This window comes from Peromyscus maniculatus, chromosome 5 (assembly GCF_049852395.1).
Source record: "Peromyscus maniculatus bairdii isolate BWxNUB_F1_BW_parent chromosome 5, HU_Pman_BW_mat_3.1, whole genome shotgun sequence".
NCBI classification, from domain to species: Eukaryota; Metazoa; Chordata; class Mammalia; order Rodentia; family Cricetidae; genus Peromyscus; species Peromyscus maniculatus.
In genome coordinates this window covers 59207202-59225114 of record NC_134856.1, presented here as the reverse complement: position 1 = coordinate 59225114, position 17913 = coordinate 59207202, and the positions used below count along the sequence as shown (strand labels likewise).

The following is a 17913-nucleotide window of genomic DNA, read 5'->3' as shown; positions in this document are numbered from 1 at the left end:
CAGATGACACTCCACACGTATGTGCTTTAGCAGAGGAGCTGAGCTTGGCCTGTGCCATCCTGCTAGCTGACCTGGTGTCAGCACCTGGCGGGACACGGCACAAGTGAGCTCTGCCTTGGGACAAGCCACAAGCTGAAGGAGGAGCCAGCTGCTCAGAGACCCGGAGTCCTCGGCAGGAGCTTTGCTGGCTCACTCCAATTCCGCCCTCAGCGCTCCCTGGGCCAGAATGTGGTATATACAGCATAGGATCCTCCCAACGGGACGGCTTGAGCCACGGGCCCTCAGAGGGAGGCAGCCACACAGATTTAGACTTCTGCCTCCAGAACACAATCATTTCTTTGATTCAACTACCATATCTGTGGTCACTGAAGGCAGCCTGAGAAAAGGATGCATGCTCTTTGACTGCACGGGAGGGAGGCGGTGGGCTGCGGGTGGGTCCCTGAGTGACAGACAGGCCTTCTCCTCACAGTCCTCTTTTTATACCTGAAGGCAGTGAAGTGCATCGGGGATGGATTTTCAGTGTAAATGTTGAAGTTGGAAAAATGTATCACTTGAACTTTAAACCCAACTGAATAAAACTGAATCTTAACAGGGAAACTAAGGAAAAATAACAAGAGAGTGGTTTTGGGGGAGCCAGATGTAAGTCTGAAACTGTTAGCTCTGGCCTGAACGTCCTGCTCTCAAGTGCAGAAACATGACAGGGATGCTGGAATGCAATGGCCCAGAGTCAGAGCCAACAGGGTAAGAGATTAGTCCTCAAGGCCCACTGCGAACCTCTGACTCTGGGCTGAGGCTGGTGTCTATGTGTCACTACACAGACTGGCAATGTGAGTTTGGAGCTATTTATTCTGCCTTTAAATCCCACCTGTCGGTCATTTCAATGACAGGTTTGTGTTACCTCTCTGCAGAATGGAAATAGCAATACTGGAGTTGGGCTGGGGATTGTGCTCTCTCCTTTCTGGGATCAAGGGACAGACATCAGGGGACACCGATAGGCAGGAGTCCTTGGGTATGGAAGCATATGAGTTCAAGGTGCAGCAATGACCTCTAGTGACTATCTCGTGACAGCACAGCTCCTTGGTAGAAGCCCATTCCATGCACCTGTAGCAGCCGCCAAGCAGACAGCGCTGACTAGCCTGTGTGAACAGAATTCTGTGCTAGATCTACACAGACAGGACCCTTCTATCTGTGTCAGAGGGAATCATGTCACTGAAGGCACGTATGATGAGAGCTACTTGGACTGAATTCATAACTTACACATTTGCAGCAGATACTTCTTTTATTTAGGAAAGGAATCTTTGCTGTCGGCTCTGGCTCCTGACAGACAAGATTAGAGGTGCTATTCTTAAGTGCCAAGATGGGATGGCCACCCTGTAGCCTCTGAGGAGGCCCAGGATTGACAGTATCTCCCAGGTTAGAGACAGTGTTTCTATACTGTGTTGGTGCCATGATGCTCAGGGCTTCCTCTGCCGAGTCCAGTCAGCCCACTAGCCACACCTGTATATTTAACAATACTGTAGAAATCAGCTTGTCTACACTAAGATCAACAATAAAAATAAAACAATTTGTTCAGTAAACTATAGTAAAAAGCTTCAAATGTCATAAAAACTATCTTCCATACAATGGAAAGGCTTTTAGTTCTTTCTGGGTGAAAGATGGCCCACTTCACTGGGCGGGGGTACAGGCTGTTGCTGGGTGACTTCGAGGACAAGGGTTGCTTTCTTCCCCACTCCAGGTCCTGTTAGGATGCCTAGGGCTGTTCTGCAGTTGCTTGGTCCCTGGCAGCAAGGACAAGCTCTGCGAGGGCTGGGAAGCTCTTGATGTCACTGGTCTGCAAGCCCATCTTTTGTATCTGCAAAGGCCATGAGAATGAATTGTCACTGTGAGGATAGCTGAGTGGGAAAAGAGGCCCCATTAAAATCAGGACAACTTCATTTACCCTGCCCTCATTAAGGTAGAAAGAGTTCCCAAAGGAAGGAGGAGAAAGTCTTCTGCTACAGCCAAGGACTGGCTTATTGCAAAACTGCATGTTTTGGGTCAAATGCTTTGTATTCTAAGAAGCTAGCATGTTCGAATCCCTCAGTCCACCACATTAGAATGGCCAGGGTGGGAGTCTCTTCTGTGGGCTTCAGAAAATGCTAGGAGAGAAAGGCCCTTGTGCAGAGAATAGAAAAAAAGATTCTTTAGCTAGAGAGAGTTCCATCAAGCGCCAGCCGAGCTCTCCTTTTCCTCAGCACCCTGCTCAGAGTGGACTGGAGACACACAGCACCTGAACAGCAGCAGAGACCACCCAGCCTCCCTTCCTTCTGCTTCTCCCTCTGCCCATGTCTGGAGCAAGCTGTGTGCTTTTGAGAAGACTGTAGATTCCTTATGAAATAAGCATGGCAGCTGATGCTTGCAGGCTGTCTGTCTCTTTATTTTTAAGACAGTCTCCCAATCTAACTCATGGCGATCCTCCTGCCTAAGCATCCCAAATGCTGGGGTAACAAGCTATGTGTAAACCCAGACTGTAAAGGAGCAGTTTCCGACATCTGTAAATTTGGTGGTACTGAGGATATCACTGCAGCCGCCCCCCCCACCCCCATGGGAGGTCTACATGCTGCCATCAGCCATCGACCATGACCATGACTTGAAAATCAGTGTTTTATAGGACACACAGCAAGAGGCTGCAGGCCCCGCCACTGGCTCAGGACTGGGCAGCAAGGGCAGGTATGCTGGCAGCCTGAGCAAACGCTGAGGCACCAGGGCCAAGCTTGCTGCTGGGAGGGATGCTCTGTACCCTCTACCTTTTCTATCCTCCACTTCCTGGCAGGCATTCTCCCCTTAGCAAGTCGGGCCTGACTCTTTTCTATCACTAGCCCTAGGGAGGTGACACCCCAGCCCTGGCCCCAGCCAGGCCCTCAGAGCCAGGCTCAAGGTGCTGGTACCTGTTCTCCCAGGAACTCCACATCCAGGGCCAGCTGCAACCGGATCTTGTCGTCATCACTCATGCCACCGCTGGAGCTGACAGGGTTGGTGGCTGGGGCTCTCCTGGCCTGTTTGAGGCGCTTCAGGCTTTCCTCCATCTTCTTCACGGAGTTCAGCACATCGGACACAGTCTCAAAGTACCTTGGGCACAAGACAGCAATGAAGGGCTGGTAACTAAGTAGATACTGGTGACACCAAGCAGGGATTTGCTCTGCAAGCAAGACAGTCCTGAGATGGCAATGACAGGCACAACAGCTCAACTGGAAACGTGCTGTCGTGTTTCCTAGGTCTCCAGCACGAGGTACCCTGAGCACTTAAGAAAGGAGTGTACAGGGGCTGGAGAGACGGCAGAGACAGGGGAGTCACAGTTTTCTGATCAGCCAGCACAGCTCAACTGGTGAGCTCGAGGTCTCAACAAGGTAGAGAATGATGGAAGACGACACTGGTAACTGACCCCTGGCCTCCCGTGTACATACAAATAGAAACACCAGTCCTAAACCCAAGCGCCCGAGGGCGGCGCCTTTCCAGGTGGAGGACCCTCTGCAGAACGTCCCAAGCCCTGTCAAGCAGTCTGCCTCTTAAAGTACAAACCTATCTCAGGACTTTCAAAGACGTTCACTTACCCCCAAACTCTCATTATAACATTAAAATCAGTCACTTTCTCGCCTGGTTAGCAAGCTGGCTGTTTGGCACTGGGGCTTTATTTGCCCACAAAACCACAAGATTAGCACTATTGGCTCTAAACTGACCCACAACAAAGTGGGAGTTGGGGGCTGAACTCGGAAAAAAAAAACAACTCTACTGCAAATGGTGACTAATAATTAAATCAATAGCAAAATGAAGCAATAAACTTCCTCCCTGTTTTGTGGTGTTGGGACAGAACCCAGAATTTTAAAAATGTTAGGCAAACACTCTTTACCAAAGGGCCAAGAGGTGATTCCATTAGCCATAAGTTAGCTAGAAGAGATTCAATGAACTGTTCCTGACTGGGGCCTTCTGCTGTGATTACAGTTTACATGCAGACTTCCTCTTCTCACCAGAAGCCATCCCATCATTTAGTGGGACCAGCTGGAGTGACAGCTGAGGAGAGGAAGGACTGGCTGGGCTGAGCAGGGAGGGCAGTAAAGGTGCCCCTGGAATTCAGGGTTGGGGACTCACAGAACCCAGGTCAGCCTGACTGTAGTGCAGGTGGAGGAGGGGTGGGTAGGGAGGGACTGGACCAAGAGACTGCTCACAGCTTGCCCACGGGCAGTTCTGTGATATCTTGCTGATCTATCGATGTGCGACCCAAGGCTCCAGGGAGCCCTGCCCTGCCCTGCCCAGGGTGTGCAGGCAGCCTCCAGCACCGTTAGCTTACTTGTGTGTGCTCTCAGACAGGGCTTCCTGCAGCCACTGCTGCATCACTGCGGCCTTCACCTTGTTCCCATGTGCACGCTGAAGCTGGTAAAATGGCTTCAGTGCGCTGTCCACGTAAGAAGAGGCTGTGCTGGGGACCTCCTGGAATTGTCAGCAGGGGAAGGACACAAGGAAACAAAAACAGAGTCACCATACCATCACTGTTCAGCAAACAGCTTCATCCCTCCCAGAAAGTAACCAGAGGGCCACAGGGGTCATCTGGTGACAGCAGTGTACCAAGGAACAGCCCCCTGGCCCACATCTGCTCCAGGTCAGGCTTGCCTCTGGGGCAGGATGCACAGGGCTGAGTGCTGACTCCTCCACTGGGAGATGCCCAGGGCTGGTTTTACATCCTGCTGAAGCAGCAAGGACGACACAGGGGACTTGGTTCCTTACTCTACAGGTGAAGACTGCCCCGGTGCCCAGTGGAGACTGATGTGCTCTTCAAACTCACATACGATGACACCCACAGAATAGAAGGAAATGGAAGGCCCCTGGCAATGTGCCCAAGCCCCTCCCATCCAAGTGGGGGCTTCAGGCTCAACGACAAACAGTAAAACGAGATACTTCTGTTACATGATAATTCTACTGCACAACTAGATCTGCTTCATTTGTTTTTTGTGTCAGAGTCTGACTTTGTAGCTCAGGATGGAATCAAATTTGTGATCCTCCTCTTAGCCTCCCAAGTGCCGGGATTACATGTGTAAAATAAATCTAAAATAAAAATTTTAATAGTTTTCTTTTCTTTTCTTTCTTTTTTAAAGATTTATTTATTATGTATACAGCATGTATGTCTGCAGGCCAGAAGAGGGCGCCAGATCTTATTACAGATGGTTGTGAGCCACCATGTGGTTGCTGGGAATTGAACTCAGGACCTCTGGAAGAGCAGTCAGTGCTCTTAACCTCTGAGCCATCTCTCTAGGCCCCAGTTTTCTTTTTTTAAAGAAAGTAATTTTCTAGCCAGCTGTGGTACTGCATGCCTTTAGTTCCAGCACTCCAGAGACAGAGGCAAACCAATCTCTGTGGAGCTGAGGCCACCCTGGTTTATATAGTGAGTTCCAAGCTAGTTAGGACTCACATGTACAAAAAAGTACTTTTCCTTAAGACCCAAAACCCACACTGTGGGCTGTGGTGGCAGCTAGCTCCTGACCCTTGGGAGTCCCTTACCTCAGTCCACCCTGATACTTGCCTGTGGCCCACATCTCCCTGACTACACATACCACAGAGCTCTCTCCAGAAGTGACACTGACCTTATTGGTCCTGCGGTAAAGCCTGGGGACCTCCAGGGCACTCTTCAGATAACTGAAGCAAGACTCACTCAGGTCCTGGACAATCCTGCTGCTCAGAGCTGGTACGTGGGCAGACAAGGAACTCTGAGAGTCTTCCAGGGCCTCTGTGGACACAGGGCAGCTAGACTGAGTCACTGGTCCAGCCTAGGGTAAGCTCCATTAAAGTGTGACCACTGCATTTAGAGTGCACTAATAAATCATGTCACTGTATAAATGAAGGATCTCATTTACAGAAGTTAAAGAATAAAACATAGAAATAACCAAGGATTTCCAACTGGAGCTTGGATGTTAATTGAAACATTCCCTGCAGTCTATGGCATTTTACTTGATGTTATTTCTTATTCAAAGATTCTGAGTCTGAGTTAATTTTTTACCTGAGATAGATGAAAAATTCTTAAAGCCGATCATTTCAAGTTTTGGCTTGACTATCTCCAGGAGTTCTGGAAGCTGAAACACACATTTTGGACACTAGTTTCTTCTTTCAATCAGAACAAGCGGCTTTTCACCCACATACTCAGACATGATTAACAAGTGCTGAAACCTAAGCCAGAACTCGTAGGTCAAAGTTCCCATCTCCGGGAGTCATGCTCTCGGCACAGAAGCACTCAGCACGGGACACTGCCTGCATGGCCACTGAGGGCGGAGGAAAAGCAGAAACTCATTCTGCAGCTCTCCACCACACAGAAACTGCTCTTAGTAAACAGACCATGTTTTCTCAGAAAACACAATGCATTTATTCAACCACACAAAATATAAACGGTGGGAAGCAAAATCTACCCGAAGGCATAAACTCTATGTGTGTCCCATAAAGTTCTCTAAAGAGAGCTAAACACGAGCTCAACACAGAAACCAGATGGGGAACTTCTCAAACACTTGGGGCAGTGAACTTCAATTACAACCCAGTCCACCACAGGCCATGCCCCAGCAGAGCTGAGCCGAGGAGGGAAAAGTAGAGCCTGACTGCTCAGTGGTTAGGTTACTCGCCAGGAAGTGAAGATATGGCACACTCAGAGGTTAACTGTGGAGAGGACAAGTAGGGAAATGTCCTCTAGGGCAGAAAGTCCTTGCCGGGTCCCGTGATCCCACAATTTACAGATCCATATATCTACCAGTGCAGTGACGCTCACCCATTCCTGAAGTCTGTCCAGGTCTGCAACCACATACACCAGCTGAGTGCTGGAAATGGATGCTGCCTGTACTTCTGAAGGATGGCTTCCTTGGTCTTCGGAAGGGTCTTTGCTGCCAGCCAAAGGTTTTTTAGTTTCCTTGGTGCTTTCATTAGAAATAGGCCTGACAGAAAGCTGGGAAAAGATTTCAAGGATCACTCATTGACTCTGAGACACAGGGCATTTGTATATGCTCGGGAGCTCTGCACACACACTAGCTGTTGCGGAGTTTAATGCACAAACACCAAGAGAAGGCTAGCACGTTATCCCAGGCAGGTTTTGGCCCTACTCTTCTTGGAATTGCTGTTCTTCGCTGTCTTCTGAGACAGCCAGTGGGGCAGGGCAGTCTGAGGAAGTCTTTGAGCAGATGGGAGGAAGGAGACAGAGAGGCCCTGACTTTCACAGAGCACCCATCCCACCTGGCACCTCGGCTTAGAAATAAACCCTCACCACAGCCACATACAAAAGCCATTTTGCCAAATTACAGAACAGAGATTCAAAGTGCTTAACGTTGCGAGCCCCAGGGTAACAGCTGGCAGAACTGTGCTAGGCCCCGCTGCTCCAAGCCTGCGCTCCGCTCCAGAGTAGGGTGTGTCTGTTGTGCACTGCCCTCTTTGTGGTGGACTTCTTTTTAAAGACTACCCAATTTATAGATCGTGCACCATGAGCACTGGCTTGTGTGTCTGTCACTAAGGGTGTCCCTGAGGTGCCTCTCAAGACTGAGGTCTGCAAGGACCTAAAGCTGGTGCCCAGTTCTTAGTAGTACTGACCTCCTGGGGACAAGAGCCCTGGGCATCACTGATTTTCAATAACTGAGCAGTGCCTGGAGAGCTAATACATTTGACTGACTGAAGAAGATAAGGAGATCCTAAAGTGGAGAGCAACTACTTTTATTTTGATGATCATATGACTGTTTAAAACTTAAACCTATTTACTTTCATTTCTAATAGTTTTCATTAAAATGAACATTTTATTTCCAAGATGCTTTAGGGAGTCTGATTTTGAGAAGAGAAACAAACTTATTAGGTAGGAATTCTCAATAACTAATCCTGATCATGTGGCCAGGTGCCCACAGCTGGATCTAATACCATGGGACACTTTGAATATCCTGTGGGTGTTTAGCCACAAGCCACTTCAAGTCCTACGAGGGCTGACTGTAGAGAGGGGCTGCATGCTACTCACCTCACTGACGAACACAGAGAATCGGGCCAGAATCTGTAGTGTGAGCCTCCACAGACGGTGTGCCAACAAAGGCAGGAACATCTCATCAGACCAGCATTTCTCCAGACTGCTCCATGTTCTGTGAGAAGCCAATAGGCAATATGGACTTCCATCTGGAGAAAAACCATAGACCCAGGGCATACCATTGGGTTATAGCTGCCACTGGCATACAACTCAAAGTAAAGCACAGGCATGCTGTGGCCTCATGGCCACAGAGATGCTGGACCAGCACAAGACCATGTGTCTTCGGTGTGAGGTGTTTAATAACTCACCTGACATTGTTTCCCAGGCATGGGGATTAGCATCAAACACAGCACTGAACTATCTTTAACGGGTACTTTATACACACAATGGCGTGTGGCAGCTTGCAAGGCTTACATTTCAGTTTTTACCCTCTCTTCCCCACCTCAACATGGCTACTACCCACACAGAGGAGGTCAATCCCTTACGGCTACTTTTGCAGAGATGGACAGAAACAACTCCACAACTCGGTAAGAGTAGGCCTGGGATGGACCTGGCTGTGTTAGAGCAGGCGCTTTAGTAGGAGAACCAGGAGCTTGTGTGGCACAGAAATACTAAGTGTCTCAATGGCTACCAAGAAAGGTGTGTCATGAGCATGAACACCTGCAGCTGCCATCTGCCCCGAATCCCAGGACGCCTAGCTGTGCTCCAACTGAGTCTTTCCCAGCAAGGGACAGGAACACGCAGACCCACGTTCAGCCTTCACATAGCTGAGTTGGGGGCAGGAAAGAAGGTGGACTGCCAAAGCCTACAGACAGCTGACTGGATCTATAGCATTCTACACTGGCTGTGCCTAATCTCAACAGTGCTGGCCATAGGGTCTGGAGTGTAGTGAGCACACACACAGGGTCTGGAGTGTAGTGAGCACACACACAGGGTCTGGAGTGTAGTGAGCACACACACAGGGTCTGGAGTGTAGTGAGCACACACACAGGGTCTGGAGTGTAGTGACCACACACACGGGGTCTGGAGTGTAGTGAGCACACAAACAGGTCAGCCCTGACATGCTGCAGTCAGGACAGAAAAGGTCAACTTTGAACTCTGTAAAGCATCCCTTTCTATCATCTCTCCAAAGCAAGAAATTCAAGGAGCCAAAAGACTCTTGTCTTTTTGCTGCATAAGAAGAGAAATTTCTGAGAACTTAGCTTACTAGTAGAGCGCTTGCCCAGCATGTTATGGGAGCCTGGGTTCAGCAGTACATTTTTTAAAAGAGGTTAAGCCAGTGTCCTTACAGCACAACTTACTGTATGGTGAGAAAAGGCAGGAGCACTCTCGGGACCAGGGTTGAGCTGGCTGGTGAGCTCAGCTAACCCCTTTAGAGACACCCGCTGTTTCCATTCTAAGGTTACCTGGGGCGTCTTCTAGCCCGTCTGTGAGTGAAGCTTCTAAGGATCCTGCCACTTCTCTAAACCTGAGAAAGAAGGACATGGATCAGTGTTGGCGGTTCTGCAATGCTGTTCCTTGCTTGGTCTCCTTTCCTGCCCACTGACACTCGATATTCAAGGATGTCCAAGATGCCCTTTCTTCTTTTTATTGGGTAAGAAATAAACTCCTCAATTAAGCCACTTTTCTGCAGAGTTCTGTGCTATTTGCGCTAGTCTCAAATACACACCATCCAAGCCTTATTAAGAGGATTCCCTTAAGTTCCACTTTATAGTAACACTTCAAGGCCACATAGTGCATCTCTAAATCCCTACATCAGCAATACCACAGCCTAGAAACGTCCCAAACTAAGACACAGGAAAGCTGGCTTTGCACCTGCATCTGTCACTTGAGAGAGACTTCTAAGGTCCCTGTAACCCTGGGATCACTGAACATGCCCTTCAGCCTCTGCTGACCTTCCAGCTGCTCCAACATCCTGACGACAGCCAGATAGATCCCAGCATCCAAACACCCATCTGATCTGATTTCACTAACAGAGACAGCATATTTTCCTGACTGCAGAATGAAGGTGTTCTACTTATCTGACAACTGGCTGCTTCCATGGACATTGTTTCCAACCACACCTTTGCACATTCTTGTACTTGCTAACTCCTAACAGGGAATTCTGACTCATGCTCAAGACGAGCTATCTAAGTGACCCTTTTACAGTCACTCCATGGAAATGAACTGTGCCGATGCTAGGGAAGCCTACACTAGGCTGGCCTTGGCAGAGGAAAGGCACAGAGCAGAGAGAGAAGTGATGAGAGCTGCAGGAAGCAGCCCCCAAGTGCAAGGACTAGAGAAAGGGCTGCAGGCAGCAGCAGGACACAGCAGCTCCCAGAACTCTGCCTCAGCTCCACAGCATCTTCCAAAATCTACACAAAACACAGGAAAGGGGCCTGATGCAGAGGCCTAGGGCCTGGCTCCACTGTCCACAATGGAAAGATGGAGTCTACGAGGCCCAAGGTGAGATGTGTCATGTCACGGTTGGGGTACTCAGTGAAGAATATCGTACCAAACACAGAGCATGATACTAGAAAGGAAAACAGGTTTAGTTTAGCAAACTAGGTAAAGGCACAGGCCGCCAAGTTATGTGAACATTTATGACAACTCACAGAAATGATGGAAAGGGAGCCCTGACAGCTAGCACTCCACATAGCAATGGTACATCTGCTGGTGAGCCAAGAAACACAACTTGCTGGGCAGTGGTGGCACACGTCTTTAATCCCAACACCTGGGAGGCACCGCCAGGCGAATCTCTGTGAGTTCGAGGCCAGCCTGGGCTACAGAGTGAGTTCCAGGAAAGGCACAAAGCTACACTGAGAAACCCTGTCTTGAAAAATCAAAAAAAAAAAAAAAAAAAAAAAAGGAAACACAACTCAGAAAGAAAGGCCAAGACAGCAGGCATATGACTGCTGTAGGGAGGCCAGTGCCTTGCAAAGCTGCTGACCACGATGGTGAACCCTGAGCACCCATGCTGTGGCCTTCAGATGCATTAGAGTGTCACTGTCCATGGGATCTCAGTAGGAGAGGAAAGACATCTAAACACTAACATTTGGGTTTGGGGAAAGACTCCACCCACACTCCTCCCTGAGCATCATGGTCTACAGGAAAGAAAAGCACTCTTACAAAATGACACCTGGGGCAGCCTAGAGTAGAGGGTGCTGCTTTCTCTCTGCTCTAAGTACCAGACAGCATGAAAGCATATATGATGCGTGGACATGCAGCTCTAAGAATGGGGACTAGGGAAATGGGGTGATACCTAAACTTTCATATCATGGATTCCACATCATAGAAGGAGCTACAAATCATACACTCACTAGAATGTTTTGGGAGTACATTCCAGAAACTTCAGTTTGAAGGCCAGCACCCCTCTGTACAATCTGAAGCTGTCTGGGTCATGTGTGCTTTTACTCTATCCACTAGGGACTGAATGTAGATCTACTTTCCAACATGACTGAAAGGGCCAACGTCAAGCAGACAGATCAAGGTCTCTGGAATGAACAGACCTAAGATGTGCTCATGAGAAAGGCCATGGGCTGGGCTGCCTTTTCCTGAGGGTGGGCATGCAGTGCATGTCAGGTGCAGCAGTTCACACTGATCCCGAGAGCACATTAGTGTATCTTAGGAAAATGTCCGAATCCCAGAATCCTATCCGAGGGCTTCCCTTTTGTGTTTTAGGTTTTTTGAGACAGGGTCTCCCAGAGTAGTCCAGTCTGGAATCTTCTCACCCTGCATCACAAATGCTAAGTGACAGGTATATGCATGCCACCATATCCTGGCTCAGGTTTTTTTTTTTTTTCCCGAGACAGGGTTTCTCCGTGTTGCTTTGCGCCTTTCCTGGATCTCACTCTGTAGACCAGGCTGGTCTCGAACTCACAAAGATCTGCCTGGCTCTGCCTCCCAAGTGCTGGGATTAAAGGTGTGCACCACCACCGCCCAGCCTCAGGTTTGTTTTAAATGATCCTGAGGTATTTGTGGTGATTGTGTCATTCTGACCTCAGCCATGTTGGCAGAACTGCCATTCCTTAGGATAAACACCCAGTGCAAAGTCTTTACTTGCATTATTTCTCAGATGAAAAAACAACGGAACTGAAAAGAGCTGCACTTTATAATGCAAGCATAATCTTAAAATTGCAAATGAGACAGTATATGAGCTAATTCTTCAAATGCCTGGGCAAATCTGGGGACAACAGGAGTTTCTGCAGAGACTGGCTGAGTTTCAGTATGGTTTTAGCTGTCCACTGGAGCAATGTGTAGGACTCCTCAGCAGTAGGCAGGCTTGGGTGACTGGAATGTGGTATGCTAGGTGGCTTAGACCTAAAGCAGTCTAAGTAGAACCCAGGCCACAGGAGCACTGTGGACCCAGCGCCGACTCTGTTACAGTCCTGTTCACAGGAACAGTGCTGTGCTGCTTTAGATGCTACACCTGGACCCTGAGCTGTCCCACCCTGGCTCCACTGATGCTCATGGACAACTGTCTGAGGAAGTGACCGTGGGAAATGACAAGCAGGCTCAGGGCAGTGTAACTCTGCTGTTCAGCAGTGACCAGGTGAGCAGCTCTTCCCATTAGGGTAGCTGCCTCCTGAAGTTGTTCCACTCAGCAATCCTCTTCAGAGCTCCCCGTCATAATCTGTGAAGCACCTGGCCACCGAACAAGAAAGACTGCGCTCTTCATGGAACACTCAACTCACGAGCTTCAGCACTGCTCCTGGACAGGACCTGCCCCACCTCCCCCGGGACACTGCAGAAACGGCAGCTCCGCTCTGTTTGCTTCTTGGGGCAACAAGCTGCTGAGGACTTGTCTGAATCTCTCAGCACTCTACAGACTTGCTTGTTGACACAGGCGACAGATCACGAGATCTGGGAGGGAAGTGTCACTGTCTTCCAGGTCGGGGAACAAAGGTCATAAAGGTCACAGGGGAGAGAAAATAACCACCCGCTCTTCCCAAGCTGAAGGGGGGACACAGAGCCAAACACAGGGCCAGGACTGGAGGCAGACGGTGACTGGACAGGACGGAGTGCCTGCCATCCATCACCTTCAGTACTCTTCACAAAACCACAGGGGCTGTGGCAACGAAGCCAGGCCTGGAGTCCAGCTTACTTCAAGTTCACTTTCTCTCCCACTACAGCAGACACACGCTTTCTTGGTAGTTCAGCACTCATGACATAGGGTCATCCTCACTTTAACTCTGTTCCCCACGGAGAACTGCTGACTGGAGTAACATCCCCTCCCCAAATTGAAAAACCTTAGTAATAATCTTAAGATGTTAATTAACTAGCAAATGCTTGTCAGTTGAGTGTGGTGACAAGCACCTTTAATCCTAGTAATTGGGAGGCTGAGGCTAGAGGATCATGATTTTAAGGCCAGCCTGAGTCACATAGCAAGACTATGCCTCCACCATGAAAACGTCTATTTAGAAGTGACTGACCTTATCTGAAAATAAACAGGTAAGTTCCACTTATTGCTGAAGCTGTGATAGGCAGGGTGTGCTCGAAGTCGCTTCACACTGGCCTGGGATCCACACTGCCGTTCAAACCTCTGTACAAAATCCATGCTTACAGTGTATTTCTAGAACAAGAACAAACGGTGGGGTTTTCTCCATCAGCAGCGACAGTCAGGAGCATTTGCTGACAACTGCAGCCGAGACAGTAAAGCTCCAGAATCAGGCTGGAGCCAACTGACCTCAGGGCAGCTTAACTCCCCAGCTTCCCACCTCATTAGGGCTTCAGCCATGCCCAGAGTGGCTCTGGGATACTCTCCAGGGCTCTAGGGAAAAGCCCACACGGAGCCCAGGTGTCACACTACAAGTCCAGGGCTTTCTAAATGACACACTCCGGTTCCAGGGCAGCCCTGACCTCCACATGGGATCACAGACAGGAGATTAGACAGCATAATTCATCAGCACCTCCCTACATCCACAAGTCATTTAAAAGGGGGTGAGGAAAGAGAGGATCCATCAGATGAGCCATCCTATCGTTCCTGGGGTGAGAGGTGAGAGGGCTGGCCGACAGCACTGAGTGAAATGACCATCAGCACGGACTTAAGCTCACAACCGTCCACAAGGGAATCACGACAACCATTCCTCCTCCTCCTCCAGACACAGCTAGGAAACACAGTAAGAGCGCACTTGCCTTCTGTGGGGTCTCCATCTCCTAAGTCCCAGGCTCCCTGCAAACCCTGCTGGACTTTTAGCTCTTTCTGTTAGAAAGGGCAATACCCTGTCACTAGATCCCTAAACTTAAAAGTTCCTGCAGATAGGGTTTCACTGCAGTCAGAGCCACAGGTCTGACAGTTCTTTCAGCTAGTTTGGGGTAGCTCTTACCCTCTGGGGGAGCCTACGGGGAACGCACTGACTCTGAAAACAGGAAAGACTAAGAGTCCAAAGGCCCACGCCCTTCAGAAGTGTGGCATGGGCTTCCGGCTGGAGGCATCTACTGAAAGGAGTGACAGAGACCCACAGAGACTGCAGCCACCAGCACTGGCCCTGAAGGCCTGCTCGGCCCTGGTCTGGAGTTCTGGAGTTCAGGTTCTCCCAGAAAGATTCCCTTCTGACCCCAAACCTCTGCCGAGTCACCTAAGGAGTCTCTAAAGAAGAGCAAAACAGAAAGCTCTCTGATCAGCTAGAGTCCATACGGCACTTTCACCCTACTTATGGTGTCCAATCTAAAAAACACAATAGTTTTTAAAATTATAAAACCTGGTTACAAACCTTATCAAAACACAAGTCACCACATTACTCAACATTTTACATGCAGGACAAACAGCACAGTGGGGTTCTCTGGCACGAGGAAGCTCCAGACTCGTCTGAACTAAAGTCCACCAGTTAAGTTACCTGTGCCTCGAGACAGTTGAAAGTCCTAACAGATTAAACAGGCAGATTAGAAAAAGCAAAGAGAACTACAAGTGACCGTGATGGCAATTAACACCGAGCTCTGAACACTCAGGAGAGACAGTTCAGATAGAACTGAAGAAAAAGTTCTGTCCCAAGAAGAAAGGCCCCGAGCATCATCTGGGGTCTGCAAAGGGCCAGGGCAGGATGAAAGAAGATGACAGCTGAAGAGACAGCACCCAGGACACTGCAGAATGAACGGAATACTAGTCCTCAGTGCAGGACACCCAACAGAGCCCAAGGGTAGTAAGAAAGAAGTTCCCACGACACACCAGGGTCAGACCTTGAGAGCAACCCGAGGACAGGGCAGTACCTGACTGGCTACTGGGCCAAAGAGAACTCCACCTCCGGCCAACTACCTTCCTCAAAGAAAAGCAGGGTCACCATCTGCAGACAAATGTAAACTGAGTACTTATTGTAAAGACACAAGTGTGCTATCAATGAGCCTTACTACAAAGCCTTCCAAGGGGAGAGATGTAGGAAGACATCTTCAGTAAGCAACAGTGAACAGCAGAAAGGATAAACCCAGGGAGTCCTTTACAGAGCGATGATTACTAAAACCAGGAAATGCCGAATTTCAAACATATCAAACCAGAGTGCAGGAGCAGCATGTCCAATGGGAAGAGGCCACAGAACATGACTTCACCTCTAACTCTGCTAAGTGGAGAGGGGAGGACATCCATGTCTCTGTGACTTCACCTCTAACTCTGCTAAGTGGAGAGGGGAGGACATCCATGTCTCTGTGACTTCACAGAATCAATAAAAAGAGTGGAAGGAAAACACAGTTCAAGGAGAAAATCCCCCAAAGCCTAAATCACCAAAGGGCAGGAAAAGAAGGGGGAAGGGCAGGGGAGAGGAAAAAGAGGGAGCAAACCAGGGCAGAGGAGAACAGAGTAAACCTGCACTGCACCTGTAAAGCCACACGGTTAAAGTACTGTTGATGAGGAAGAGCGCACTAAAGCAGCTCCAGAAGCAGGAGCCAGGGCAGGACCGCCATGTTCGTGCTCAAGGCATCAAAGACAGCCTCGGGCAGTTAGCACCGGAGTGCCTCCTGCACACGTGTGGGAGGTGCTGGGAATCAGAACTCAGGTTCTCGTGCTTTCCCACACCAAGAGCTCTTACCTAGCTCACACGTGAATTTTCATGGAAAACAACTGCATGGATACTGGCTTAATGAGGGTCGTAGGACTTTTTAAAGGAATGTAGAAATTGCTGCATATATCTATGCACAACTGCCTCTAGATTAAATTATGATCACAATCTAAGATGAGAATGTGGTCTGGAGAGACAGTTCAGTACTTAAATGAATGTGCAGATTGTTTTTTTCTTTTCTTTCCTTTTTTTTTAAATGTGCTTGAGTGTATATCTATGCCACGTGCATGCCTGGTGCCTGTGGAGGTCAGAGGCTTTGGGTCCCTGGAACTGGGAGTTGTAAGCTACTGTGTGGTGCTGGGAATCTAATCTGAGTCCTCTCGAAGAGCAGCCAGTGCTCTTAACCACCGAGCCATCTTTCCAGCCCCCTGCATACTGTTCTTGTAGAGAACCCGAGTTCGGTTCCTAGTACTACATCATGAGGCTTACAATCAACTGTTACTCCAACTCTGGGGGTTCTGATGCCTTCTTCTGGATACTGCACTCAAGTGCATATACCTAGCTACTCATACATACACATAAGTAGAAATAAAATCTTAAAATAAGAGCATTCTCATTTCTCCAAGTATCATATCCACACTTGAAAGAAGCAGCTTGTGTTCAATTAAAAACTCACTCAACAATCATAGTTCTGTTTTTCACTAACCCAAAGACTAGAACTATGTCAATGAAAATGTGACTTTCCCTAGGCTAGAGAACATTTTTTTAAGAACCAAGGTGACAAGGCTTTACCTCGTGAAAGGCGTCAGGATCCCCAGGATTGAAGAGCGAGGGTAGCTTTTCCTCTAGTCCGCGAACTATTTCTGGCCACACAGAATTCACCAAGAAATCATAACCAGGAACGATAGTGCCTTTTTCACTGTAGGACAAGAGCCAAGATTAGTCAGCTTACCCTACACTCTACTTAGTGCACTGTGCTTAAATAAAGGCCCTCAGCCTAGATCTTAGCTACCCGCTTCAATTTCACTTCTGGGTCTCAGTGTCACACTGACCCTGACTCCCCCACCACCTCCTCCAAAATCCTGTCAGGGAGAAGGCCAAGCCACTGCACAAAGTTAATACAGCTCTCCCACTCCCAGGCCACCATCCAGACTCAGCTTGGGAAACAGCAGCCTAAAGCCAAGCATAGTGGCACAGGGTGCTTTCTCAGTCCTCAGGAGGCTGACACAGAAGAATTATGAGTTCCAGCCCAGCCTGGGCTACATAACAAGACTTGGCATAAAAAAACAGTAGCCTCCTACCACAGGAAAAGCAGCCTTTGCATTCAAGACACTTACTTGTAAGGCATGCAAGTTTACTAACCTATCCGTTCCTAAAGCACTGTGCTTCCAGGCTCTAAGAATGTATTCAGTTCTAAAATTCTATGACATTTCATGTAAAACCTTGGTCACAGATCTGGATATAAGAGGACACTAAGCTAATGTGTGTGTGCTTTGTTCTGTAGTGTCTGGAACTACACTGGATTTCTAATCTGCAAATTTAGCACTGAGATAAGAGCACAGACTTCAGCTCACAAAGAGGTTTCTGTACGATAGAGGCCAGCTGGCAGTGCGGGACCAGACAGTGAAGGGCCTCCTCCACTGTGCCAAGGAGGCTGCACCCTCCTCACAAGCCCTGAGAAGCCCTGAGAACAGGGGAGAAGGTTCAGCATGCAGATCTGAGAACTGGAAGCCTGCTCGGGTCCTGAGTTGACAACAGATGAATGGTCAGATGGCAATGGTTAAAGCAAACGGGTATTTATTGAAGAACAGAAACTGACCAAAGGAGATCTAAAGAGAGCCTCAGGATCAGTATAAAACTTGCCAACTTGAACGCTAGACACTCGGGAGTAGCTGATTGATAGCTGATTGATGTATGCCTTGCCTGTACAAGGCCCTGGGTTTAAGC

At 48.8% G+C, this 17913-nt stretch overlaps 1 protein-coding gene across 3 annotated transcripts in view; it reads right to left on the bottom strand.

The window, feature by feature from the left end:
• Positions 1–1260: 1260 nt before the first annotated feature.
• Cog2 (component of oligomeric golgi complex 2) overlaps positions 1261–17913 on the bottom strand; it is a 31165-nt gene continuing 14512 nt past the window's right edge. For all 3 annotated transcript variants that reach the window (XM_006992810.4, XM_015986400.3, XM_042277850.2), the window contains exons 9-18: positions 16759–16885; positions 13414–13553; positions 9409–9470; positions 8000–8151; positions 6779–6952; positions 6026–6098; positions 5613–5755; positions 4325–4464; positions 2928–3108; positions 1261–1852 (exon numbers count right to left, since the gene is read on the bottom strand). In XM_006992810.4, coding sequence (XP_006992872.2) covers positions 1751–1852; positions 2928–3108; positions 4325–4464; positions 5613–5755; positions 6026–6098; positions 6779–6952; positions 8000–8151; positions 9409–9470; positions 13414–13553; positions 16759–16885 — 1294 coding nt within the window. In that variant the 3' untranslated portion in view covers positions 1261–1750. The remainder of the gene's footprint in view (positions 1853–2927; positions 3109–4324; positions 4465–5612; positions 5756–6025; positions 6099–6778; positions 6953–7999; positions 8152–9408; positions 9471–13413; positions 13554–16758; positions 16886–17913) is intronic.